Source organism: Protopterus annectens, chromosome 7.part0, assembly GCF_019279795.1.
Source record: "Protopterus annectens isolate FY-2018-M chromosome 7.part0, PAN1.0, whole genome shotgun sequence".
NCBI classification, from domain to species: Eukaryota; Metazoa; Chordata; order Ceratodontiformes; family Protopteridae; genus Protopterus; species Protopterus annectens.
Genome location: NC_056739.1, coordinates 814,081,481 through 814,108,117, shown reverse-complemented (window position 1 = coordinate 814,108,117; position 26,637 = coordinate 814,081,481). Strand labels below are relative to the sequence as shown.

Here is a 26,637-nt window from a genome sequence, read left to right as displayed (position 1 = left end):
ACTTAGGGGGGGTGTGGGGGGGGTGAAGACTCCCCACCAGGGTAGATTTAAAATACTGTTATGTGACACGGGGAAGTGTTGGCTAACTAGTTACTTTCCCTGGCAAAAAAAAAAAAATGAACGGTCGCCGAACAAACGTTCCACGGATATGGTTCAATGCAAATGTTATTCGACGGTTAAACATAGATCACTACCAAACTCACCACAGCCAGTCCAGGGCTCAACCTCACTCAAACCCAGTGCCAGGTGATAAAGGACATCAGTGCAGCATCAAATTGCTGCCAGAGAGTGTGGCCACCTTCTTCATGCATGCACATACATGCGCACAAACATACACACACACACACACACACACACACACACACACACACACACACGTGTTTGCTCACCTAATAGGAAGTCTCTAGGCAAATGCTGTATCACCTTTTGAAATTTAATAGATTTCAGTTACAATATAGTGCAACATTCTCAGCTCATCTACAATGGCCTCTTTTGAAACAAGTAGCCCACTACCCAATGTCATATTCTATGAAGTCTTAAGAATTAACAGGCATTTTCAGTGCTTAAAACTTTTGCCATATTTGCATATCATCTGAAATACATATACCATGACCAAACAAGACTTGTGGGTTACTTACACACACAGCATTGATGTCCGACTCATGGCCAGTAAAGGTCTGCCGACACATGCTGTCTCGGATATCCCAGAGTTTAATAGAGGCATCACAAGCCCCTGAAATAAAGGTCCTCATATCAGGGGAAAGAGAAAGACTCATAACATCACCACTGTGTCCTGTGAAAGTAGTGGTTTGCTGGCCTGTCTCAATATCCCACAACGCACTACAAAATAAACGGTCAACGGTTAAAATCAGAAGCAAAGAAAACAGACAAAATGAAAATCAAACCAAACATATGCACATTAATCTGCACTGTCTTTTTTGCAGAAATTCATAAAAATTAGCATTACCAAGTTCAGTGTAAATATACTACTAAAGTCTTCTGCAGAACAATGCTGTCAAGACAGAAACTTTTGCTTCTCATTACTCGAAGATGAAAGTGTATACTATACTATTGTGTTTTAATAAAGAAATAAAAATCCATGGAGTTTTTTTATCTTGACAGGGCTCTTAAATATTTTCTTTGCAAAAGCCATAGCTCAGTCAACCAGTCTGAAGTGGTCAAGTAAGTGTCAGCACAAACATCTTGGGCAGTCTTCGCAGCACAGCAAGACATGTAGATGCAAGCTACACAGTGTAAGAAGATCAGCTGTTGAATACAATAATTACAATTCTGCATCCTAAAAGCTGCAAATAAGACTCATACAAAAATTTTCATTGTAATACAGCACAAATTGTTGATGGATGTTTCCTTACAAAAAACACTACAACATAAGCATTTGGTAAGTCAATGCCTTTTATCACATACCTACTGGGCTAAGTCTAGGGATTGAAAAAAAAAAAAAAACTTCAAAATCAGTCCAAATACATCATCAGTTCAGGAAAGTCGCAGAGGTTTCTACAAGACAGACAACTACCACACCTGCCAGGAAATACCTTTTTACCATTTAAACTGCAAGATACTACTGCCAGAGTCTGCTGCAAAGTTTAATGACTTGCTTCTCCCCTCCCAAAATAAACAAACAAAAATAAAACTGGAGCTACAAGGCACTTGGGAAATAACAGTGGACATAGCTCAACAGCTTAATCAGGGTTCCTGGGTGGCAGACAGTAAGTACAGTCTTTTTTTTTTTTTTTTTTTTTTTTTTTTTAAGTTAAAGTAGATAGAAAAGGTAGGAAGCAAGCAATGTCAAGGACAAAGACTCCATCAACTTGGAAGGGTAGAAGGTTACTTCACAAGCTGCATCTAAAACCAAAATCTGAATGTACTTGTCCTGCAGATCACCACCATGCTTCTGTGCTGAATGCCTAGCCAGCAATCACCATTAAATATTTTATTTTCAGTAAAAGTTATTTCAGCACAAATCAAGCATTATGTTTTAAAATGGCAACAGTTTTTTCCTCTCTCTCTCTTTGTGCTCAGGCTGTTTGACACAAAATAATAATCACAACCACTGCCACCATCCTATGACCCGACATGCGAGACAACTCCTTGCTAGTTCCCCGCACAAAGCATTTAGAGGCCAATATCAAAGAGGGGAGAACTTCAACCTTTACTGTAATGAAGCAGACAGACTGTCCTTCCTAAATAAACACAACTTACAGTAACATTATTAGGTAAAGAAGTTTTCCCGTTTAAACGTCAGTGCCCCTATATCTCTCTGCCTATCACCCAACAATGAAACTAATCCACACCCTCCCAAAACAGTCAATCTACACAATTCCACTCCAACAATGCCAAATTCACCTGAAAAAATGGGTTGCCATTTGAGTAGTTGGGCATTCTGTTCTAAAAGCAGCACCCTGGTCAGCTACAATTGACTCAATAAACCAAAACTATTTTCATAGCTGTAAGATTTTGTGAACTAAATTTTATTTGATCTATTTGTTAACAAGGAAACATTAACAAGGAAACACCACTTCAAGGGTGAAGCGGAAGTACTGCCTGGCTAAATTCAACTCTTATTTCACTGATAGCATTGCATCTCTAACCACGGATTCCCCAACATCTAAACCTAACCCTGCTCATCAGCCACATATCACCACATCCACTTTCACCTTAAAACTTGTGTCCACGTCCTATATAAACTATTCAAATTCAAACCATTCAGTAAATGACCTTCCAAGTGAATACCTTAAAATATCAGCCGGCTGCATAAAATGGCACTCTTCACAGTCATCAGTGTTGTACTACAAGGCTCTATCCTTGGTCCCCTCCTCTTTAACATTCTCACCAATACCCTCCACACAACAGGCCTTCCTAATAAAGCACACAGACAACTCCACACTTTTACATCTGAATGTGGCACACCACCAAAAAAAATAGAGGAAGCTATAACAGCAACTGAAAGATAGCTTTGTAACTACAACCCCCCCAATCCCTCTCCCATAAAAAAATAAAATTTAAAAGTCAATCTCTCTTGATAATACAACCTATGGTTATCTTAAATTCGACCTGCATATACAAAACTGCAAAGGAAAACTCAGCAAAAACTAGGGATTCTTTATAGATTCGAAAACACTCTCACCAACACAACACTACACCTGACCAACCTTATCTCTTAACCCACACTTCTTTATGGCACTCCCATCCTTACTAGCCATCAGACATCACAAAAATCGAAACCTGAACAATACTATAACAAAGCTCCTAAGTTAGCAGGACATGCAAAAGCCTATTCGGTTAGAAACATCCCATCAGCTAACACATACACAGCTTCTTACCATCTATGCTATTATCAGATTAAACAACTACTGAACAAGTAAATGTCATTAACATACAAACAGTGGTCCATCTAGAACTCTTCTTTACAAAGATAGTCAGTATAAGCAAACTTGATGCATCAATATTATACCCACCCACACAATTAAAGATAGATGTGAAGTTGTACTATCTCGCCGTTTTGTTCTTACAAACGGGTTTGGAGCCGATCCCTCGGCTCCGAGTCGGCCGCTTTCCAAGCTGAAACTCTCAGAGAAGCTCGAGACCTAGTGGATATCCCATGATTCCCTGCTGTAACTCCCCAGATCTAGTTTGCCGTTGCAACGATCACAAGCTCTCAAGAGTGAAGCTCGGGCCAGTGAAAACTTTTCTTATTTAAATATTTTTTGTAGTTTAAGATTTTATCCTTTTTTCGATAGTGTTAAGTTAGTTAGTTTTGTAAAGTAGATTTTCTTATAGTAATTTAGTAGTTGGAGTTTGTCTCCTCAGTAGTTGACAGGGCTCTGTCATTACATTTATATATACATAGTTTAGTCAAGTGTGCTATGGAGTGTTTTTTCAAGTAGTTAAGCTGCCACCATAAGAGTACAATTGGCTGCTATCTCAAACTTTCATGTAGGATGTGATGGATCTAACATTATGGCGCATAGGCTTTGTAAAGCGTTTCTAAAAGGAACCCATCACCTCAGACCACCGGTTAGGCACCCTATTTCTCCCTGGAATTTAAATGTCATATTATCACAATTGATGCTTTCCCCGTTCGAACCAGCCTCTTCATGCCATCTGAAATTCCTTTCGTGGAAGACTATTTTCTTGGTAGCCATTACTTCCGCAAGTAGCGTGTCTGAACTGCAGGCATTGTCCTCCAGACCGCCATATTTAATTTTTCACCCAGACAGAGTTTCTCTTAGGACTAACCCCACTTTCCTTCCAAAAGTGTGCTCAGAGAGCAACATAAATCAATCCATCGAACTTCCTACCTTCTTCAGACATCACACCAACAAACTAGAATATATGTTGCATAAGCTTGACGTGCACTGGCAGCTAAGGTTCTACCTTGACCATACAAAGGATTTCAGACAGACTGAACAGCTGTTTGTTTCGTTCGTTGATAACAGGACAGTTTCAAAAAACACTTTATCCAGATGGCTGGCTAACTATCAAATTTGTTTACGCATCTACCAATCAGTCATTGTCCTCTGACGTTAAAGCCCATTCTACCCGGGCGGTGTCTACATCCTTGGCGTATGCTGCCCGTTTGCCTTTAGATGTCATCTGTGCAGCTGCCACATGGTCTAAGCCTCACACGTTCATCACTCACTATAAAGTGGACAGGGCTTCCAGGGACAGGGCCTCCTTTGGTTCTACTGTGCTCAGGAATGTTCTCCCGTGAGCCACCCAGGATTAGGGTTGCTTGGGATGCTACCCGTTTGTACGAACAAAACGGCGAGATAGTACAACTTCACATAAAGAAGTTATGTACTTACCATAATGTTCCATGCGAGTTGTACATCTCGCCTTTTTGTTCTTACACTCTCTCCCTCCGCCCCCCCCTCTGTGGAGAGTGATGGTTGCCTTAGCTGGGAGGTCAGTTTGGTCTTTTTTAGATCAGCCTATCCTTGGGCAGGTTGCCTCCTTTCTCTATTCCTGTTTTATGCTGGAAATAACGATTCAGGGGGGTTGTTACCTTTCCTTGGTTTCCTGCGTTGCAGCTTGCTAGATCTGGGGAGTTACAGCAGGGAATCATGGGATATCCACTAGGTCTCGAGCTTCTCTGAGAGTTTCAGCTTGGAAAGCGGCAGACTCTGAGCCGAGGGATCGGCTCCGAACCCGTTTGTAAGAACAAAAAGGCGAGATTGTACAACTCACATGGAACGTTATGGTAAGTACATAACTTCTTTTTTTTCACACACAAAATTCACATTTTGGAATCTGCAAGAAAGACTAACAGTTCGGTCTTGTAAAAATTCCAGACATGTTTTCAACATTTCAGAAGTACAGTTGTGATGGTACACATTACCATAACAAGTACATCTTCTGATAAGATCACTACTGCAGTAGTCTAATCCATATGTACTCTACCACCTATGACTATGCAGCTTACAAAGCAAAAGGGACTCTGTCTGGAGCTCCACATAAAGACACATGGAATGTAAAAAGCTTTGGAGCATATTCAGCCTAGCCTGACAGAACAATGCAAGGAAACAAATCACACAGTAAACTACGTACAAAAAAGTTGAATAACCATACATATCCTGGCAACATAAATGAAAATGCAAACAAAGAAGGGGGCTGGAGGGAAGGGAGGCTATTGCAACAGTAATCTATTACAGCAACATTAATCTACTAAAACAACTAATGTTATGATTGCTTCCACACCTGTACTATGTTCAATGCAATGTAACCTCCTGGTATCAGTGACAAAGAGCAGCACTGACACATTTTACTTGGTACAGCAATGAAGACCAGCATCATCACAGCCTTACTACCCCCTACAACAGGATTTATTGAATCTCTGACCATATTTACTGGATACAACTAATGACGTTTACAGGCAATGTATTTAAAATACATCTGCACAATCACCTGTCAGTTTCTCCCCTCACCTTGAATATCTTGCAAGAATACAACTCCTGATTTTACACATTATCATGAACATTAATGTAAAATGAACAGTTTATGTGTGTGGCAACTTCCCAAAATAGATGACTGCAACAGTGACCACAGTCAATTATCGCTGCAATGAAACTCAACCACAGACTGAAGTTTGACACCCAGCCTGACTTTCAGATTCAGATGCTTTTTTCCCCATGTCCATACGGAAGTCAATTTTTCTTGTATATCTTCACACACCTGGTATAGAAGTGCCCACCTAGGTTATCTTCAGTCCTTTCTTGACCGTACTGAGATAAGGACAAAGAGCAGATGACTGCAAGCTGGGCGCCGTCATAAATTCCCCTAGTGATGTGGACATCCTCCAAGAGGGTCTCACCCAAACAAATAACTGGTGCTAGAAACATGGCCTCAAGCTGAACACAAAAAATGCATCATCATCATCATCATCCCCTTTGGGGAAAGTGACGTCCCCACAAATTATCGCATTAATAATGTCCTAAGCACGCAGTCAGTCGTGAGGGATTTGGGCACCCAGATTGATAGTAACCAGACTTTTGACCACCATGTTGCTTCCACTGTATGGAAAAGCTTTCTACATAGTCCACCTCATAAGTAAGGATATTTCATCCAGGGACAAGGAGGTCATAACATCCCTGCATTCTTCCCTTATAAGGCCCATTATTGACTACAATGCCCCATTTAGCATGTACCTCACCAAGCACATGCAGCAGCTGAAGAGACCACATAGAATCCTCACCAGGCGAATCCACTGCCTCAAATATCTATCATTTCCAGACTAAAATCCCCATCTCTTTATTCTGTTTCATACAGACTCAGAAGTGATCTCCGTTTGGCATACAAGGCGATCTCGGACCCTGCTTTGACTGGAATGCTGCATATCCGCAAGTCAAGCTCCACTCCAGTAACCCACACACATGGTCTCAACGTGGTCTGTAACATCAATAAGACTCGTTGGCGGGACAGATGTGTCCCAGAGACTCCCCATCTGTGGAAAAGACTCCCTCTCCACGTCAAGCAGAGTACCTTTTTTTTACCTCTTTTGAAGCACAAACTGGATGGGAAATAGAAAATACATCCCTGGGAATCCACCCATGTCCCTGCTGGTTTCCTGCGTTGCAGCTTGCTAGATCTGGGGAGTTACAGCAGGGAATCATGGGATATCCACTAGGTCTCTAGCTTCTCTGAGAGTTTCAGCTTGGAAAGCGGCCGACTCGGAGCCGAGGGACATCGGGTGCTGATTTGTCTATACATGGACAAAACTCTTGGCTAGGCTTATAAGGGCCTCAGGGCAAATAGCCTAGTAACTTCCCATGATCCTAAGGCCAGCTTAAATTTCGGTCCTTAAGACCTAAAATCCCACAGGCAGTGGCCTGAGCTCTGATGAACTCTAACCCTCTTTGGTGACCTGTACAACAACACAGTGAACAGAAGGGGGAAGACTGAGTGCCCGCTTTGGCCCAGACTACCCAGCCCTGGGGGGTGGGAGGGAGGTTAAGGGAAACAGGACTGTAAAAGTGATAAGTGAACACACACTATTACATTAAAATTGCCTACATAAGTATACTATGTTGTTTGTGTGGAACTCTGTTGCTACCATCACTGAAGGGAAGACTCCTGCAGATCCTTACTCCAACACAGAGAGTAGGGGAATGGTTTACCACAAAGGAAAGAGGACATTTCCTCCGGGGCAGCAAATGCAAACACTGCCCCAGCCCTGAAAGCTATCTCCAATTTGCAATGTTCTGAGACCATATAAACAGATGACCAAGAAACTGCCTCAAGATATTCTAGATATTAACCTAAATAAGGAAGAATCAGAAGTTGCTGTGCCCTTTCTGCATGACTTAGCAAACAGTGTAGGATTTAAAGTAGGTGAAAAAGTGCTAGGTTGCTTTAATGCATGAGGTGTTTGAACACTATTAGTATCATTAAACATTTGCTTCAACATTACATTCCGTGCAAAGTATAGCAGGTCAGGTATTAGAGTACAAAAATCTGTCCCTGTACTCGGTACAAAATTTAAACCCTTGCTTAACATTGATAGTTGTAATTCAGAAAAAGAAATACCTGAAGTATTATGAACATTGCAAATGTTGCATGCATCAACAGTCAATTGGAGGTCCGTCGTCTCTTGTAGTCCTTGTCCATCCGATGTGAAAAGCTCTTCTTCAGAGAATTCTTCTTCTTCACCGGTGCTGGTAATGTGAAAAAAGAAGAAGAGGGAGAGAAGGAAGTAGGTGCAATAACAGATGCAGGCATCTTGAGAGTTTTAGTTTGGCTCCCATTGTGGAAAAGTCCAGCCTGTCGCTTCGAGACTCATCCATTTGGCCAGCTGTAGTGCCCAAATTAATGTCCACAAATGTTTTTCCTTCAGTCACGGTCTCAGTGACACTGGTAGATGCGGTTTCATTATTTTCTGTACTAAACAAGACAGGCCCCTGTACATGAAGAGTGTTGGGCTGCTTTAAGTTTACAAAGTCTGAGCATTCCTTTCATGCTGTTGATTGGGTGCAGGTGTGGCTGCTACATCATTTGAAGCATTCCATGCTCTTTCTTGAGGGCGACACCAAACAAAGAGGTTACCTGATGAAAAATTGCGGTAATCGCGTTGTAGTTTCTTTAACTTAACTTGGTGAAGTTTTAAATCATAGTTAGCAGCTACACAATATGTCCATAACTCTATTCTTATGATATTCAGTTTTACAGTCTCTTTCCAGTTAAATACGTAGGTCTTCAGCTTTAACAGTGCATCCTCTTCAGGTTGAAAAAAGGAAATAAGTAAATTCATGTATGATTTACTAGTATGCTGCCAGCAACTAGGGATAGTGTTCCCCTTGTGTTGGTATGCATAAAACATGTAAGCCTCTTGGCACAATATTGTTCTTAAGACAAGCTTCAAAATAAAATCTGTGCCATTGTAGGCGTTTTAATTTCATTAATGTATCTTGCAAAGATGTCAGTGACATGGTAAATTCAGTTTCACCTCTTTGCCTCTCTTGTGTAGCATCAGAGAGGAGTGGAAGTCCCATGTCCAACAGTGGATTTTGTAGCAAAAAAGATTTACTACTCATGGTTTTGAGATACCTGTGTGGTACATAGCCAAGTTCGACATACTCAGTCTGCTGGGTCAGCCATGAGTGTCTGGAGTCCAATAAAACAACAGCAAGCAAAGAAAAAGTGAAGGACTCCTGCCACTAAAAGTACTGCCAAAAAATCCAAATAGTAAATCCAAAAGTAAGGCAAGTACTACCACGCTGTATATCTCTGTCTACTTACTAGTAGTCACTAAAGATATCTAGCGCATTCATAATATTAAGTTGTCTGAGCATTTGTAGTCTCATAGTGTTTTTAGCAGTTTTCTATGTACTTAAACATCAAGTTGATAACAATGTTACTAAATTTAAAACAGTGTTACTGTTGCCAAGCTAATCACTCTGTAATAATCTATAAACTGTGGCTAAAGAAAACTACCTGTTCTTACAGTGGTATTAAACAAGAGTGTGTTTGATCTGAAGCAGAACAGAAGGCTCCACCTCATTAATTTAGTCATATCTGTTAAATATCTTGCTACCTAGGGTGCCTGCTCCAAGCATACTCAATTTTCTTGCATTGTTCACCACCAGGTACTAGGCCTCTGACCTGCCCTCGTACTGAAAGTCTTGCAGGGTGAAAAGGATAGCCCCAGCGGTAACCTACCTGAACTATCTCCTCCCCTGTCCCACGGACTTGGAAAACCTGACAAGGTTCATATAACACAGCCTTTACTAGTATATATTATAATATTGTGAGCCAAACTGGGTCCATAGCACTGTGCGATACCCATGTTAAATTGACTCTAATTCAACCTCCCCTCCTCCTCAACCTAGTAAACAGCTTAAAGAGCGGCAACACATTTCAGTTTAAAAATAAACGAGCTAAGGCAAATGGCATTCTAATAGCTGAATTTAACCCTAACATAAGCCTTGCCTTAAACTAGATAGAAAGTATCTTGGCTAAAAGGCAATTAATAAAGAAATTTGGCAAAGTGTATCATACACTCAAACTCTGTATACTTACCTAAGGTATTATACTCATCCATTGGAACCTCGTGGTTGGGGCTAAGCCCTGCTTTGCTCGCCCTCACTATGCTCGGGCTTGCTTCACACCCCACCCTGCCCCCTAATCCCACCCACCCCTACTACTGCTGGATTTAAACCCATTAAACCACTCCTCTCTCATCCTCAACCTATCCCAGACAACCCTTAATTCTAATCTTCCCTCTCCCTAGCCCCTCCTCCGGTTTCCCAACCCTTACTCTAGCACCAATTCCAACACTAACTATTCAGAATGAGACCAAATATGCTTCTTTCAGCACTACTCCTTACCCTCTACCTCCTCAATATCTATGAATGTCAACCATACCTTGGCTTTTACCACCCTCAAAACCAAACTATCACAGCTCCTAACCTAAACATAGCTGATCAACCCTTAACTTACCTCAAAAACCTGTCCTTTCCACCTGTAACATACACCAACTAACTAGGTCATGGTCTATCTCCCCCAAAACCAGATATTAAAAAATACTTAGTAAAGCCTTAAAAATCGCCATAACTGTCCAACTCTGTCTGATGAGGGATGGTGACATTCACCCTAATCCAGGACCCACCATTCCCACAAACCCTCCACCCAACACTATCAGCAACTTCTGTCCAAATACTAGGTCCAAAAACTCACTCCTGACATGTCATCTAAACATCAGGAGTATTAACAAGGTCCATAACCTTCATGCCCTCATGGCAGTCTACTCACCTGATGTACTTTGTCTCTCAGAAACCTGGTTGAAACCAGGAACTAGAGACAGTGAAGTCATTCCACCAGGGTACAATATACTCTGACTAGACCGTGCCACTAAGAAAGAAGGAGGTGTAGCAATCCTGTTTAAAAACACACTAGATATCATACTTGTTCCACAACAGCCCCCTCAATTCAGTAATGTTGAGGTGCTCCTCTGAAAACTGCAGCTTAAACTCAAATCCATTTACATCGCCTGCATATACATCCCTCCAGGTGACAACACTAATACCTTAGAAGACTTTCTACAATGGCTTTCATTTAAATACCCCCATGAAACCATGGTGTTAGGAGATGTTAACAGAGACTGGAACAACTGTTCCACTGAATCTCCTACCACCCACATAAATCTTTACGGTTATACCCAACTCATCTCAACACCCACTAGGTTAAACAAGCCCAACAACAAAGGCAGCATCCTAGACTGGATACTTAACCACCCAGACCTGTATAATGTAGGCTCCCTCCCAGATGACCTAAGTGACCATTTACTCACTTACATCATCAAACAAATTTAATGACCACCAAATTCTCTATAAAACTATCAGATCCCACAAGAATTTTAACCTCACCACCTTTCAGAATGAACACAAAGCATGTGATTGGGCCATCCTAAAAAAAAATTCCACTGGATGATGCTGTAGCCTATTTTAACTCCAAATTCCTCACCATCCTAGACTCCCATGCTCCTATCCGCACCCTCCGAGCCAAAACCAAGACAGCCCCCTGGCTCACGAAGGCTACTAGAACCAAAATCTTGGCAAGAAACAAAGCATTGGATAATTGGCGTACCTCTAAAGACCCAATCAACCATATTAAATTCAAACAGTTAAGGAATGATGCCAAGAAAGCCACACTGTTGGACAAAAAAAAACTATTACCAACACCTCCAGCACAAACATCAGAATAAACCTCAAAAATTCTGGGCAGGCATTAACAAACTGCTCCACCCTGGCCAAACTACCACTCCCACCCCATCAGATTCCAATCTAAAAACTCCAGAGGAAACTGCTAATATCCTTCTTTACCAAGACCATCCAGTCACTAGCTAGCCAGCTACCCCCCATCAACCCCTCACAGAATTCCTTATCTATCTCCACCCAACTACCCTTTAACTTCCAGCCTGTATCCACTTCTACCATCAAATTACTACTCACCAAGCTAAAGCCCGCAACCCTAGCAGCTGATCTCCTTCCACCAGAACACCTACAGAAAAGTGCAGAGGCCATTGCGTACCCCATTTCGATCATAAACCGCTCACTATCTGAAACCTATTGCCCCTCTCTCTGGAAGGTCTCCCATGTCATACCCCTTCATAAGGGAGGTAACTAAGTAGACCTCTCTAACTACAGGCCAATAACCATTCTATCACCACTGGCCAAAATACTGGAGAAATGCGTCCATAACCAATTAACCCATTACCTCACCCAAAATCAACTCCTGGCCAACTCCCAGCATGGCCTTAGGCCTCATCATAGCACCACTTCCTCCCTCCTATCCTTCTCTAATACTATCAACATAAACAGAAACAATAACAAACTAACCTTAGCTCTCTTCCTAGATCTCTCTAAGGCCTTTGACATGGTCAATCACCAGCTACTTATCCTTGCCGTGAAGCACCTGTCACTTAACTATGACCCATTAAATGGTTCCAATCATATCTGACAGAGAAAACAAGCTGTATTATTGAAAAATACTCTATCCACCCAACTACCTATTACTCTGGGAGTCCCCCAAAGGTCCATACTAGGCCCCCTACTCTTCTCTACCTTCATCAACGACCTACCTACTATTACCCCCAAGGCCACTTGCATTCAATATGCAGATGACTCTACACTAATCTGCACAGCGTCCTCCTTAACTGAACTCATGACCCTAACCCAGTATACCTTCACTGAGGTAGAAAAATGGTTTGCTGACTGTCAGCTTCTCTTAAACCCTCAAAAAACCAAACTCCTAATATTTTCCCCCAATAGTAAAACCACCTCACCATCTTTTACTTTAACATCCAACAATGGCACTACTATCTCCCCAGATACTCACACTAAACTCCTTGGGTTCACAGTGGACAATACACTAAAATAAGACTCCCGTGTTAACCAATCAAATCTGTCAACAAAAAGCTGGGCTCCCTCTATAGGATCAAATCTTTTCTCACCCCATTAGCAAGAACTACCATTGCCCGATCCCACTTACTATCCACCCTACTTTACGCTTCCCCTCTTTACACTAACCTAAATAAAGCTTCTCTCACCAAAATTGCTAGATGCTATCACCAAGTTGCCAGGTTCGCCACAGGTACACCCTATAGGACCCACCATTGTCTAAACCTAACTCAACTCGGATGGCTAGAATGGCCTAGCCTGGTCCAATATAACTAACTCATTATAGCCCACAAGGTTCTATACCAACCTGAATGCACCCCTGCATTAAACGATATCATTAAACCATATAGCAACCTGAGGTCCCTGCGCTCTGCTGACAAGCTGCTGGTGCAAATGTCCAAGAGCAAAAATGTGGCAGGGGACTCGCTATTTGCCAACTCAGTAGGTAAAACCTGGAACTCACTACCTGCCACACTCACTCTTCAACCCTCCCTAACCCTGTTCAAAAAAAAAGCCTCAAACACAATGGCAATGTCCCTGTTTAAACCCAGACTAACTACTACCTGCAGTTTGTGGATACTCTGTCTACTTTTATTCTAACTGAGCCTGAACTATTAAAGGACCTAATTCCCAATATGAAATTTTCAATATTTGTTACCTTAAGTGAAGTCAAACCTGTTGTCTGTATGTTAGCACCTTACATATGAATGCATTTATTCAAATGTGTGCTTGTATTCTACTGAACTATGTATATTTACAAGTACTTGCAATCTTTCTCTCTATTGTCTTTATGTAACTGTACTTTTTCTGGAGCTTTTCTCCCCAGGCCTCTGCTGAAAATGGACATATATCCAGTCAGACTTTCCCGGTATACAAATGTAAAATAAAAATAAAATAAATAGTCACTTCACTTTATTAAAATAATAAAAGCAGTATCAAAAGTGCTTTCAGGTAAATCCATTCATCAGATGATAAAACACTAGTAAAAACATAGTATCTAATATAGTACAACTTTTTGTTCTTAACTCAAAAATATTTTCTTGAACTGCGGCAAAAACAAACCAGGTCCAGGTGGGAGGGAGCCAACCAGAGTCAGATGGGGTAGGTATAAATCTTTTTAAGTCAGGCAAGCTGTTGAGCTCCTGCAGGCAGGCATCCCCAGAGATTAAGACAGCAACACTGAACATTATGATGAACATCACTGTAACATGCCTTGCAGGCCTAACTGTGCTCAAAACGGCACACTAATACAAACTAAATGTCTAAATCTTAGAAACCCTTCAAGTTAACAGAACTGAAATCCCATTTTGTGATAGAAGTTAGAGAGGAGAGCAAGTTTCAGACATGAATTTGTGGGTTCAAAACCATCTGAATGAATTTCAGAAGCAACACAACTCTGTTCCAGTTCATGTTTACTAGTAAAAGTGAGATAAAGGAAAGCGCTCTCATTAGTACTAAACTCAGAAGACTGCAAAACCACTCTAGGTTGTGCGAACAGTTAACCACTCCCAATAAAAGCATCTCTTACTACAAGCTGTCTCCCACATTTCAGTGCTTCAACAAACTTTTCTGATAGAAATGGGAAGGGTTTGCTGACTGAATTCCAGACTAAGGCACAGACACTGGCTAGAACATTGACACAGTGAGAAGACTTTGCCCTGGGTTCTAAACCCATTTTTCTTCAAATGTTCACATGTGCCTAACCTGTAAAAACATTAAAATGCCTAAAAATCAAACTCAGAGAATACTGTGACAGTGTAATATTGAAGTCGTGTAACAACTTGTTCAGCTCATGCATGCTCACCTGGTACTGCATTTCTCTGGGGCAATATAATACCTTTTGTTTAAGCTTCACCCTGCACTACAAAAACTGATAACCCTGTAGTAGCTATACAACCTGCATAGTACAGTACACTACAGCTAAAATTTCAACCTGGGGTTATACTGTGATGAAGCCTGACAGATAAATATATTGGGGTAGACAGACGGGAGAAAAAAGGAAAGCTACTACTACCTTGCACACAAATGTTTGCTTATGGTAGGTGACTATAATCAACAATGTACAGTCAATAAATCGCAAGATACTTTAGCAGGCAAAGATAATCATTTAACTACTCCACAGAAAGCATCCAGAGTGCTTCAAGTTGTAGCATCTAAAAATGTGGCCCTTCCTGACTCCTAATGCAGTCTAAGTGAAATATCAACTCAATAAACCAAATGACGAAGGCTTGATTTAGAAATGTATGAACAAATCTCTTGAGATGGACAGAGGGGTTGAAAACAGCAGTGAAAAGATGGAAAACCACAAAAAGCTTAAAATCTTGCCAGAGTTGTTCGTTCTATTACCTACAAGAACACGGTTGACATTTTAAAAAAACACAGCTGTATAAACACACACTACAACCAACAGTGTTAGAGCATCACTGCTACAGCTAAAAGCATTATCTATGGTAAAAAACTGAGACAGAGGTCTGCCTTTCATCATCTTATTTCAAGAGCTCTACAGATGCACACAAAGCATGGCTGAACTATATGGACGTCAGTAATGCCTGCTGAACACCTTTTCTTTTGATATCAGTCCATCATATGGCAGAAAGAGTAGTTCACATCTTCAGTTTTTCTTTGCAGAAAACGTTACCATACAGTTTTATCCTGCACCCCCCTCCTCCAATGCTGACAGTAACAAAATTAAATAAATACAGTTAGCAATCCATTTTGGAATGGTCTGTTTCCCCACTGGTCTTCCCAAACAGCTGGCCAGACCTGTTAGGAAACTTTGTCCTAAGTAAAATCTTAGCTATGTACATCTAGAAAATGAAGCATACTTTCACCCTTGTTTTACGGATTATGGAAGAAAAAAGGGAACACCTACCATTTCTATACCAGCCATTTCAGTTTTTCAAAAAGTACTTCTAAAAGAGACAGAGTTAATGTTTAAAGAATTTTGTAGAGAGAAAAAACAATTCAATTTAAGCAAAGAAGAATGGCAGGCCTTAAAAAATCTTAAAAAAATGAAAATTGATTATATATTTAAATGTGCTGATAAAGGGGGTAATTGGGTTATTTTGAATAGACCTGATTATTGTAGGATGGTTAACAAATTGCTCTGCAATAGTGAAGAATACACTAAACTTGATGGGGATCCTTTAAAATTTTACAATGAAGAATTGTTAATTTTTTTGGAAAGGGGAGAACGACTAGGATTTTTCTTGCATGCTGATGTTAAGAAAATGTACATTAAAGACCCCCTCACACCAATATTATATGCTCTGCCTAAGATCCATAAAGACTTAATTGAGCCCCCTGGTAGGCCTATAGTATCAGGGATAGGCTCCTTTTTGGAGAATGTTAATGTCTTTTTGGACTTTCAGTTAAAAATTTATCTCAACAGGGTTAGTGCTCACATCAGTAACACTCAAGATTTGATTAATGAAGTATCCAAAATTTCTTGGAACAGTGACTTCTATTGGGTGACTATTGATGTTAAGTCTTTATATACAAACATTAACATCAGGTGGGGACTTGAAGCCATTCATAATATGTTAGGTGAAGGTCCTAGGACTAGTTTTTTGATTTCTTTATTGGAATTTTGTTTGACTCACAATTATTTTGTGTTCAATGATGAGTATTTTTTACAAACTAAGGGGACTGCTATGGGAGCTGCTTATGCTCCCACATATGCTGTGATATATATGGACTCCTTTGAAAAAAAGTTTATTTACCCTACAGATTTTTTCAAACACAGAGTTATTTTGTACAAACGTTTCATTGATGATTTAATTTTTATATGTAAAGGGGATGTATTAGAATTTTGTGAATTTTTTGAATCTTTGAATACAATGAACATAATCTCTCATTTTCGTATGAGATGAATAGAAATCAAATTAATTTTTTGGACCTGACCCTATTTGAAAGAAATAATATTATTGAATTTAGACCCTACAGGAAAAGTACGTCAGTGAATATGTTTTTGCATGCTACCAGCATGCATCCCCCCCATTTGTTGAGAGCTTTGCCTCATGGAGAATTTAAAAGAATATATCAGCATACTAGTATAGAATCTGAGTTGGATTATGAGTTAAATGAGGTATTTCTAAGATTAATTGAAAGAGGGTATGAAAAAAAGCAATTATTCAAAAGTATGAATAATGTTATGAATAAGCATAAAACATTCAGAAAGTTTGAAATGGATGTTTTAGATTTAACAAAAAAAGACAGATGTGGAAGAGATATTTTTCGTGACTAGGTACACAGCTTTTTCTGAAAAATTTGTTTCTTTAATTAAAAGATTTTGGTACCTGGTTAGCGAGGATGATTCTATAGGTGAGCTCTTTCCACATCATATAACGTTTTCATACAAAAAGGGAAAGAATTTAAAAGAAATATTAAATAATAACCTCTTAATAAAAAGAACCTCTTATACTATTAATGTGGGATCATTCAGATGTGGTTCTTGCAGTTTATGTGATAGAATAATTAATGTCAGGTCTATTAATAATGTTAACCATAACCCCAAGCACTATTTTAATTGTAAATCTATTGGCGTTGTATATACACTTACTTGCAGTTGTGATAACATATGGTATATTGGACAAACCAAAAGAATGGTCAGAGTTAGAATTCTAGAGCATTTAAGGGACATTCGGAATTTAAATCTATCTAGTCCAGTTGCTAAACACTTCTTTGAAGCCCATGAGGGGAAATCAGATAGTTTAAAATTCAGCATTTTGGGTAAGCCTTTTTGTTGCAGAGGTGATAATATTTGTGATAGATTATTGGAGCTAGAAACGAGGATGATTTTGAAGTTCAATACTTTAAAACCTTTTGGTCTTAATTTAGAATTAGGTATTTGATGAATTACATAATATACTAGTAAATATTTTTGGTAATTAAGAAAATAGAATAATATGTTTATATTTATATATGAAATTGCTAATAAAATAATATAATTGGTATATTTAAAAATGTATATAATTTATATGAATATTTATTTAGAAATTATTGTGAGATCACTTTAAATATGTATACAAGTTTTTCCCTCCTTTTTTGGAATTAATTACATAATTAATTGATTGATTTAATTAATGCATATATAAAAAGTGCCATTGTGCTACATTGAGTTGTGATCCTTTGAAGGCAAATTGCCGAGGTACCAGGTCTCTGAAAAGAAAATAAAGGAGAGTATTGCTGGAAAAAGTATTGGCTGTTCGGTGTGTGTTTACTTACTATTGTGCCTTTTGTATCGTTTGCTTTATCTGAAAAAAGGGAACAGTTTGGTTTAAGGATAACTTTGACACCATCTTGGATAAGAAGTAGGGGTTAGTTCTTAAGGTAACTCTGCCCCTATGGAAAAAGAGGAAGGTGCTTTCCATATCAGGGCTTGCCGCTCAGAGATGCATCTGGCTGAAGTGAGTGCCAGTAGCCGGGCTGTTTGCCATTTAAGAAGTTTGGCTATAATGGAGAACACTGGACCACAGTAATATGTCTGCATACTGCTCAGAATGTTAAGACTGTAGTGTAGTTTGACACCTGTGTACTACCAACCTAACATTTTAGACAGTTAAATCATCCATCAATCACCTGAAGCGTCCGATTTTGCAAAACTAGGACTCGCCTCATTCTTTTCCTGTATCCCTCATAAAATGTTTGCTTTTCCTGTAAACTACTGAAAACTGCAGTCTGCCAATAATGTCCTATTAACTTTTTAACTTCTCTGATTTTTGCCCAGTCCCTCACAATCATTTTTCTTACTGTTCAGAAATGCATGTTGATACAAAACTTACCTTTAATTACATACAGACTTGTCTTGGGCTCTTCATAGTTTTGCCCTGACCAAAGTAAGTAGTTTGACTTCCTACTAAATTGCAGAGTATTAAGGTATTAGGGGTCAATGCATACTGCTGTTCTATTAACTTTAAGTGAATTAAAATAAATAAATAAAAATAAAACAAGCTTAATGCATATCGAAGACTGCCCTTTGTACTGAAGTAAAATAACCTAACACTGCATTCATGACCGCAACTTATGCATGGGTCCAGTGTTCTCCATTACTGCTGAAAGTCTGAGGGGTGCTGAGGCTGCTGGCTTAAAAGGCAGTAGTGTTAGTTTTTCCAGCACATCACCCAGGTCCCAAGAAACGGACTTTTGTACATACAACACCTGCCATCAACAGGAAAGGTCTTGAATCCTTTAAGCATACCTAGGATTGTTCTTCTTTTGGCTTTTCCCGGTTATGGGTCGCCACAGCGAATCACCTGTCCATTCATGATTGGCAGTGGAGTTTTGCGGTGTCGAGTTGCCAGCCCGACGCCCAACCTTCCACAGAAGGCATGCACACACATGCCTAGGGCTAATTTAAAGTGTCCAATCCACCTACTGCATGTCTTTGGGATGGGGGAGGAAACCCACACGACCACAGGGAGGACATGCAGACTCCGCACAGAAGGCACCCCAGCTGAGAATCAAGCCGGACAGCCTCTTGCTGTGAAGGCAACAATGCCAACCGCTGCACCACCTAGGATCCTCTTTAGATTTCTGCCTTAAAATCTTCCCTCAGACTGAACATCTGTTCAAAGGAGTAACCCTCTGGGAAGCAGCCCATGCATATAGTACATCTTCATCACCTGTGTTATAACCCAGTGGTGGACAGTCCCCAGCTGTATATGCTAAACCTGTCTCATTCGACTCAATCTGCAGAGTTTGGGGAAGGGAACTCACTTAACTTTGCTGGGGTGCACTACTCAGGTGAAAGGCGTGAGGGCCAGGGTGACTTTTTAAGTTCCACACAGCCATATACTATTCCACAGATCTCCTAGCTAAACTCAAGAGACAGACAAGTGCAACCACTGTTAGTGTGTGTCAGTTCAAAAATCTAAAGTGAGGCCTCTGTCTAGAAGGCGTTAAATGTTAAACAAGAAGGGAGCTTTACAGTTTTTCCTTTATCAAAAGTGTTGGGAACATCCAAATAAACCTGCATCCTGTGAAGGTACAGATGAAACAGTCAAAGGATGGGTTTTAGACATTTGTCATGGATGGAGGTCTTGCTACAGGTGGCCTTGCTGCAGCAGAACACAGACTGGCAAGCAGCAGGTAACTGAACACTCCTACATTTTTCTAAAAGGGCCAATATGGGGATTGCAGTTAATAAAGGTAAAGGGGTGTGGGTGGGGCGGGCAGTATTCTGCCCCACGACCCGATGTCTAGTCAGTATACAACAGCTTTTAGCTACTACATCGCATGCACATTCTGACATCAACAGCCATAAAAGGACGTCCATACGTGCAATCCTCAGAACTAAAATGCCCCATGAGGAACACCAAAGCTAACGAATAAAAAGCCACAAAAGGAAGGAACAAGATGCAGGGGGAAAGGAAGGAGAGACAGAATACTACAACATAGTAGACAAGGACATCTGGGGTTAGGGTAACATTTTACACAACTATTCTGTGTCATTCTACTCAGTGTTGCAGTATTCTTAACATATGGGAGAATATCAAAACTTAATAGGAACCTTGAGAGGTGGAAGGGGAAAAGGAATTATGCCCTGTAGAACTTAAAGCCATGGAGAATGGCTCTAATAAACCCTGTTCTTGATCTAGAAATGGTATCCAGCTTGTAATGTTTGGCGAAAGTGTGCACAAAAAACCATGTAGCAGCCTCCAGAATAGAATTAAGTGTCCAGGCCTTTAAAGAAAGCAGCTGAGGAAGCCACAGGTTTAGTAGAATGAAGAAACTGTTTAGAAACAGGTAAACACAGAGCCCTGGGATGGAAAAGCAGAAAGAGCTGATCTGATTTCCTGATAGCTTTAGTTTTATCTATGTAGAATCTAAGTTGCCTATGTACACATCCAAGGTATGCAGAATCCTTTCACTGGAAGTTTGAGAAGGGGAAAAAGGTGGGCACAACTGAACAGATTAAGAGACACCTCATTCACCACTTTAAGCATAAAAGAAGGATTGGTTCACAAAAACTCTGTCTTTGTGGAAAACTAAGAAAGGTGGGGATGTCAAAGCCTGAATCTCCGAAACTCTCCAGGCATAGGTCAAGGCTATCAGAAGCACTGTCTTCCAAGTACAAAACTTTAAAGCAGCAGAAGCTGCAGGCGGAAATGGGTCCACAGTTAGCTTCCCTAAGACATAACAAAGATCCCAAGGAGGTAGAACTGTTTCCCTGGGAGGCTTAATATGTAGGACGCCTTTGAGGAAAAAAAAAAACAATCTCCAATCTGGATGCTAAAGGTGGAGATAACGGCAAACAAGCAGAACAGTGAACTTTGGCAGAGGAGTATGACAAACCACTGTTAAGTAATTCACACAAGAAACAACGAACTACTGAAATGCCCACAGAAAATGGATCTAGACTTCTAGAAAGGCACCAGATGGAAAATCTCTTCCATCTGGAACTGTAAGATTTTCCATCATTGGGTTTCTTTGCCTCCTGCAAAACCCAAAACACGTCCTGTGAAAAAAGGTGCCTGAAAGGACAAAAGTTGATCATTCACAGGGTCATTTGCAAGGCTGACAGATTTGGATGAAGCAAGGATCCCTTGTCTTGTGTGAGCATGAGGTAATTTGTGGTGATGGCCCTCAGCTAAATGCAGAAGAGGGAACCAATGCGGTCTTGGCCAAAAGGAAGTTGCCAGCAAGATTTTTGGCTTGTCCTGCTGAACTTTCTAAATGAGAGGGAAGGAGGGAATGCATAAAAACATCCCCTCCCATGAAAAGGGTAGCGTGTCCACCTTCCAAGGCAGAGGATGTGGGAATCTGGCACAAAAAATAAGAAGTTGTTTGTTCAGAGGGGAGGCAAATAGATCCAGATGTGGAGTACTCCACTGTTGGGCCAAATCAAGAAACACATCACTGTGAAGCATCCACTCGTGGGACTTTGTCATGGACCTGCTTAAGGTGTCTGCCACAATGTTTTGAGCAGACGGAATGTAAACTGCAAGAAGAGACACCGTGTACTGAATTGCCAATTTCCATGCTCTGAGAGCTAACCTGCAAAGAAGGTAAGATTTGGTTTCCCCATTTCTGTACCAGAGAACAGTGGTACAATCTGTAAAAATTTTCAAAGAACCTGGTTGAAAAAGAGGATGAAAAGCCTGCAAAGCCAGAATCAGAGCCCTCATTTCCCTGATGTTGATGTGCACCCTCCTCTGAGACAGAGACCAAAGGCCCTGCAACTTTCTGGAAGCAAACGTTGCCCCCCAGCTGGTGTCTGAAGTGTCCGTGAACAGATGTTGAGATGACTGGAGCAGAAAAAGAGGAAGGCCTGGATTCAGAGTAAGCTGCTGAATCCAGCAGAGAAGCTCTGTTTTTAGGCAGGGGGAGGAGAGGAATCAGAACCTCTAGAGGGTGAGCATGCTGTGGCCAGGTTGCCTTTAGGAACCACTGAAATTTCCTCATGTGAAGCTTTGCAAAGGGCACCATAGGAATTGTGGAAGCCATGAACCCAAGAAGTCTTAGAAACTCCCTAGCCAAATTGGAAGGAAGAGGCAGAAGGCTTTCCAGAAAGGCAATGAGAGACTTTACCTTGTCCGTGGGAAGAGAAACCATAAGGTCTGTCCTGAACCATCCTGAGATGAAGTCGGAGAGGATTTCTTGAAATTTATCATGAATCCTAGACTATGAAGGAGATGAATCTCCACCTATAGGTTTTGAGACAGTTGTTCTGACTGAGGAGCCAGAAAGAGATCGTCCAGGTATGGATATACCTGAATACCCTGGACTCTCAAGAAGGCAATCACAGGGACCAAACATTTTTTGAACACCCTTGGGGTGGTGGAAAGACCAAAAGACAAGGCAGAGAACTGAAAGTGCAAAGAACCCTCAGAGAAATACAGAAATTTCCTGTAGAGAAGACGAATGAGTACATGTAAATAAACATCTGATGTCTAGAGAGGCCATGTAAGACTGAGGAGAAATCAGAGGAAAGAGTAAGGACAGCATATGAAAAGATGGCACTTCCAGGAAAGTGTCCAATTGGGAAAGTTCTAGAATTGGTCTCTAAGGACCATCCTTTCTTGGAACCAGAAATATTCTTGAGTAAAACCCTCTGCCTCTCTGGTCCATTGGCATACCAAATTGTGCCTCGAGAAAGTAGCTGTGATAAGACTTCTGGAAACAGTTTCCAGTTGATTTGAAGGGGGCTGTGGGATTCCCATGAAATGAGGGAAAGTCTTCCAAGTCAAATTACCCTTGTTGGATAATAGACAGAACCCACGAATCCTGAGTGATCCTTGCCCAAAATGGAAGAGAGAGAGAGGTGCAGTGAGATAGAGGAGTGTGACTTAGAAGAAACTGCCAATAGTCACAGAGAACTGGGCCCGATTTATTTATTTTATTGTCATTTGTTAACCGGGTTAGTCCAACTGGGTTTTTGGCCCATTTTCAGTGGAGACCAGAGGGGAAAATCTCCAGAAAATTGCATAATAGTACATTGATTGCATGCAGAAGTATAGTACTAACATAGTTGAAGGATTTACAAAGCTGTTAAAAATAAAGTTGAGTACAAACAATAACAAAGTTGAGTATAGAAGAGAACAATTACAAAGCTGTTAATACATAAAATACATACATGAAGTTATATCAATTTTTTTTTTTTATCCGAATGGTGTGCAGCAAAGTGCAAGACAGGAGAGGGAGACTAGGTGGGTTTATGACAAGAGCAAGTCTTGGAGTTAAGTAGAAAAGTTTTTAGTTCATTTTTAAACTGGGTGTAGTGGGGTAATGGACTGTAGGATAAGGGGGAGTTTGTTCCAGGCATTGGTGACAGCATGTTTATAGAATATTTTCCCAATAGATTTGTTTGGTTGATATATGTCTAGTAGCTGCTGGTTTGATGTACGGAGGGTCCGGGATGGAGTATAGGTGGAGACTAAGGGTGAGAGAGATGGACAGAAAGAGGGTTTGCAGAGAATAGAGAGTGTAGTATTTGAAAGTGAGATAGAAACAGTTGTTGGGGGAGTTCCAGCCACTGGAGAGAGTTTAATGCAATACAATGGTGCGAGTTGTATGGTGAGTTGGTGATGAATCTAGCTATTTTGGGATAGGTTTGTTGTAGTTTATTCAGGGTTGTGACTTGTATGTTGGTGAGAATAGGTGCAGCGTACAGGAGGGAGGGGAGGAGTAGTGCCTGTCCAAGTGTCAGTCTCGCCTCTGGGGTGAGAATTTTTTTGTTTCGATACAGACCTACTTTTTGATGCGTTTTCTTTATGCATTGGAGTAAGTGGAGGTTGAACTGAAGTTTGCCATCTACTATGACTCCAAGTAGTTTTGTACTGGTATCAGGTTGAATAGTTGTGTTTGAGGATGCGATGAAAAATGATGATTTATGATGGGCAAGAGATCGGGGAAGGAAGAGCAGGAGCTTAGTCTTTTTGGGGTTTAGAATCAATTGTCAGATAACCATTGCCCAGTGGAAAGGAAGGCTTGTTGGGTTAAGGTATGGAGCTTGGAGATGTTGTTGGAGATAGATATGTGTGGAGTCATCAACATATTGTATGAGGGAAGACTCTTTGCAGGAGGTAGACAGGTCATTGGTGAATACATTAAACAGGAGGGGACCTAGGATAGAGCCTTGGGGTACACCAGTGGGGGTAGGAAGGAAGGGGGAGATGGATGAGAGCCATCTGATGGATTGTTGCCTTCCAGTTAGGTAGCTGGTGAACTATGCTAGGGAGGATGTGGATAGGTGTAGGTTTGAGAGTTTGGATAGTAGTAAAGGATGAAAAACAATATCAAAAGCCTTTGAGAGGTTGAGGAAGAGACTAGACAAGCTTACTGTTATCCATTGCTTCTGCAATAGTGTGAGTGAAGGAAAGGAGGGCAGTGGCAGTACTGTGGTTGGGACGGTATCCATGTTGTGTGGGGGTGAGTGGTTTGTGATAGATACGGGGGGGGGGGGGGTAAAATGGCAATGGGTCGGTAGTTTGTGGGGTCAGTCGAGTTCCCTCCTTTGTGTAATGGTATAGTGAAGGAAGATTTCCACAGAGTAGGCAATAGAGTCAGCAGCAAGTTTAAGGAAGGTAGGTGGTAGTTTGTCTGTGGAGGCAGGGCAGGGTTTGAGTTTAAGAAGTAAAGATTTAATATAAGAGGTAGAAATTGGCTGAAAGGAGAAATGAGTTGAGGTTTGAGTGTTGGGTGCTGTAGGTTGTGAAGTTAAGTTTGGCTTAGTGGGTATGAGATTCTGGATAGTATCAATAAAATGTTTGTTTAGGAGGGTAGCGGTTTCTCCAGGAGATGAGTGTGGGTAAGAGGAGGGGTTAGAAGGTCTGCCTGGATAGAGGATTTTGTTCAGTGCAGACCAGTATTTACGAGGGTTAGCGGAGTGGCTTAGCTGTGCAGAGGTGTAGTAGGATTTTTTATCTAATATAGTATTTTTTTTGTTAGGTTTCTTAGTTGTCTATATTTGTGAAGGAGGGGGAGTTGTTTTGTTTTAGTCCAGGCTTTCCAAGCACTGTCCTGTTGTTTCATTAGTAACTTTGTTTCTTTAGATAGCCATGGAGCAAAATTAGATTTAATTCTGATTTTCCTAGAAGGAGCTAGGGAGTCTAGAATATTCAGAAATATGTTGTTAAACATACTTACAGCATCGTCTAGTGGGATTTGTTTTAAGATGGTCCAGTCTATACTAGAGGGAATAGAGTTGAAATGTGTTGAATTGAAACTGGACAGTTTCCGACCGTCTCTAGTTAGGTGTAGTTTTGGTGTTGGAGAGTAGTATCTTAAGATAGAGGTAGGGAGACGGTCACTGAGGGAGTCAGGTAAGATGGTAGGATTATGGTAGCGGTGGGGAGAGTTGGTAAGAATCCAGTCAATTGTAGTACTTGATGATGATATTTTGTGGAAGCGAGTGGGGGATGAGATCACTTGGTGGAAGCCATATAGGTGGATACTGAGTTGAGGTGAGTCAGTAATGAGTTTTGACCAGTCAATATTGACATCACCTAGTATAAGGGTTTCATATGGTATATTTTGGGAGAACCAGTATAAAATGTTTTCAAGGATAGGTAAATGGTTACCTGGAGGACGACAGATGGAAGCAACAGCAAATTTCTTTTGAAGGTTCAAATGGCAATTTAGTATTATAACTTCTGCTGGGTAGAAGTTAGGTATAGGTGAGGGATAAGGTGAGACATTTCGGCTGTTGGGAGTATAATATAGCTACTCCGCCTCCCTTTTTAGTAAGTCTGAGCGAAATATACTATAGCCAGGTGGATGTATTTCATTGTCAGAGATTTGTGGCTTTAGCCAAGTTTCTGATAGGGAGAGAATGTGTGGGGTAGTATGAGCCATCCAACTGTGGAGCTCAGTGACTTGTTTGTTAGGCTCGGAATATTTAATGAGAGAATCGTCCAGTTTTATGATGGGGCTAGGTTCTGTAAATGCTGTTGTGGATGGGGAGGAATTTGTGTAGAGTTTGTGGAGGGGGTGGGTCTGGTAGGGGTCAGGTAGGTATGAGTGGGAGTTGGGTCTGGGTTGGGATTGATGTCTCCAGAGCAGAGTAGGTTTTTTCTAAGAGTAGAAAGTGTGGCAGTATGAAGTTGGAGTTTATATAGCAATGACTTAGTTTTATAGGTACGTGTATGGACTTGGAGGATGGAGTGTTTAAAGAGACATACGGTGGAAGAGGTAAATAGAGCTGGGGAGATAGTACAAGTAATAGGAAGGATGTTTTGTGGATAATATGTGAAAGTAGGAGAGCATAAGGGTGGGTTTTGTAGGT

At 40.8% G+C, this 26,637-nt stretch overlaps 1 protein-coding gene across 1 annotated transcript in view; it reads right to left on the bottom strand.

The window, feature by feature from the left end:
• Window positions 1-26,637, bottom strand: part of LOC122806105 (guanine nucleotide-binding protein G(I)/G(S)/G(T) subunit beta-2-like) — a 318,254-nt gene that overhangs the window by 146,012 nt on the left and 145,605 nt on the right. Inside the window, exon 4 of the mRNA XM_044076342.1 lies at window positions 639-840. Coding sequence (XP_043932277.1) covers window positions 639-840 — 202 coding nt within the window. The remainder of the gene's footprint in view (window positions 1-638; window positions 841-26,637) is intronic.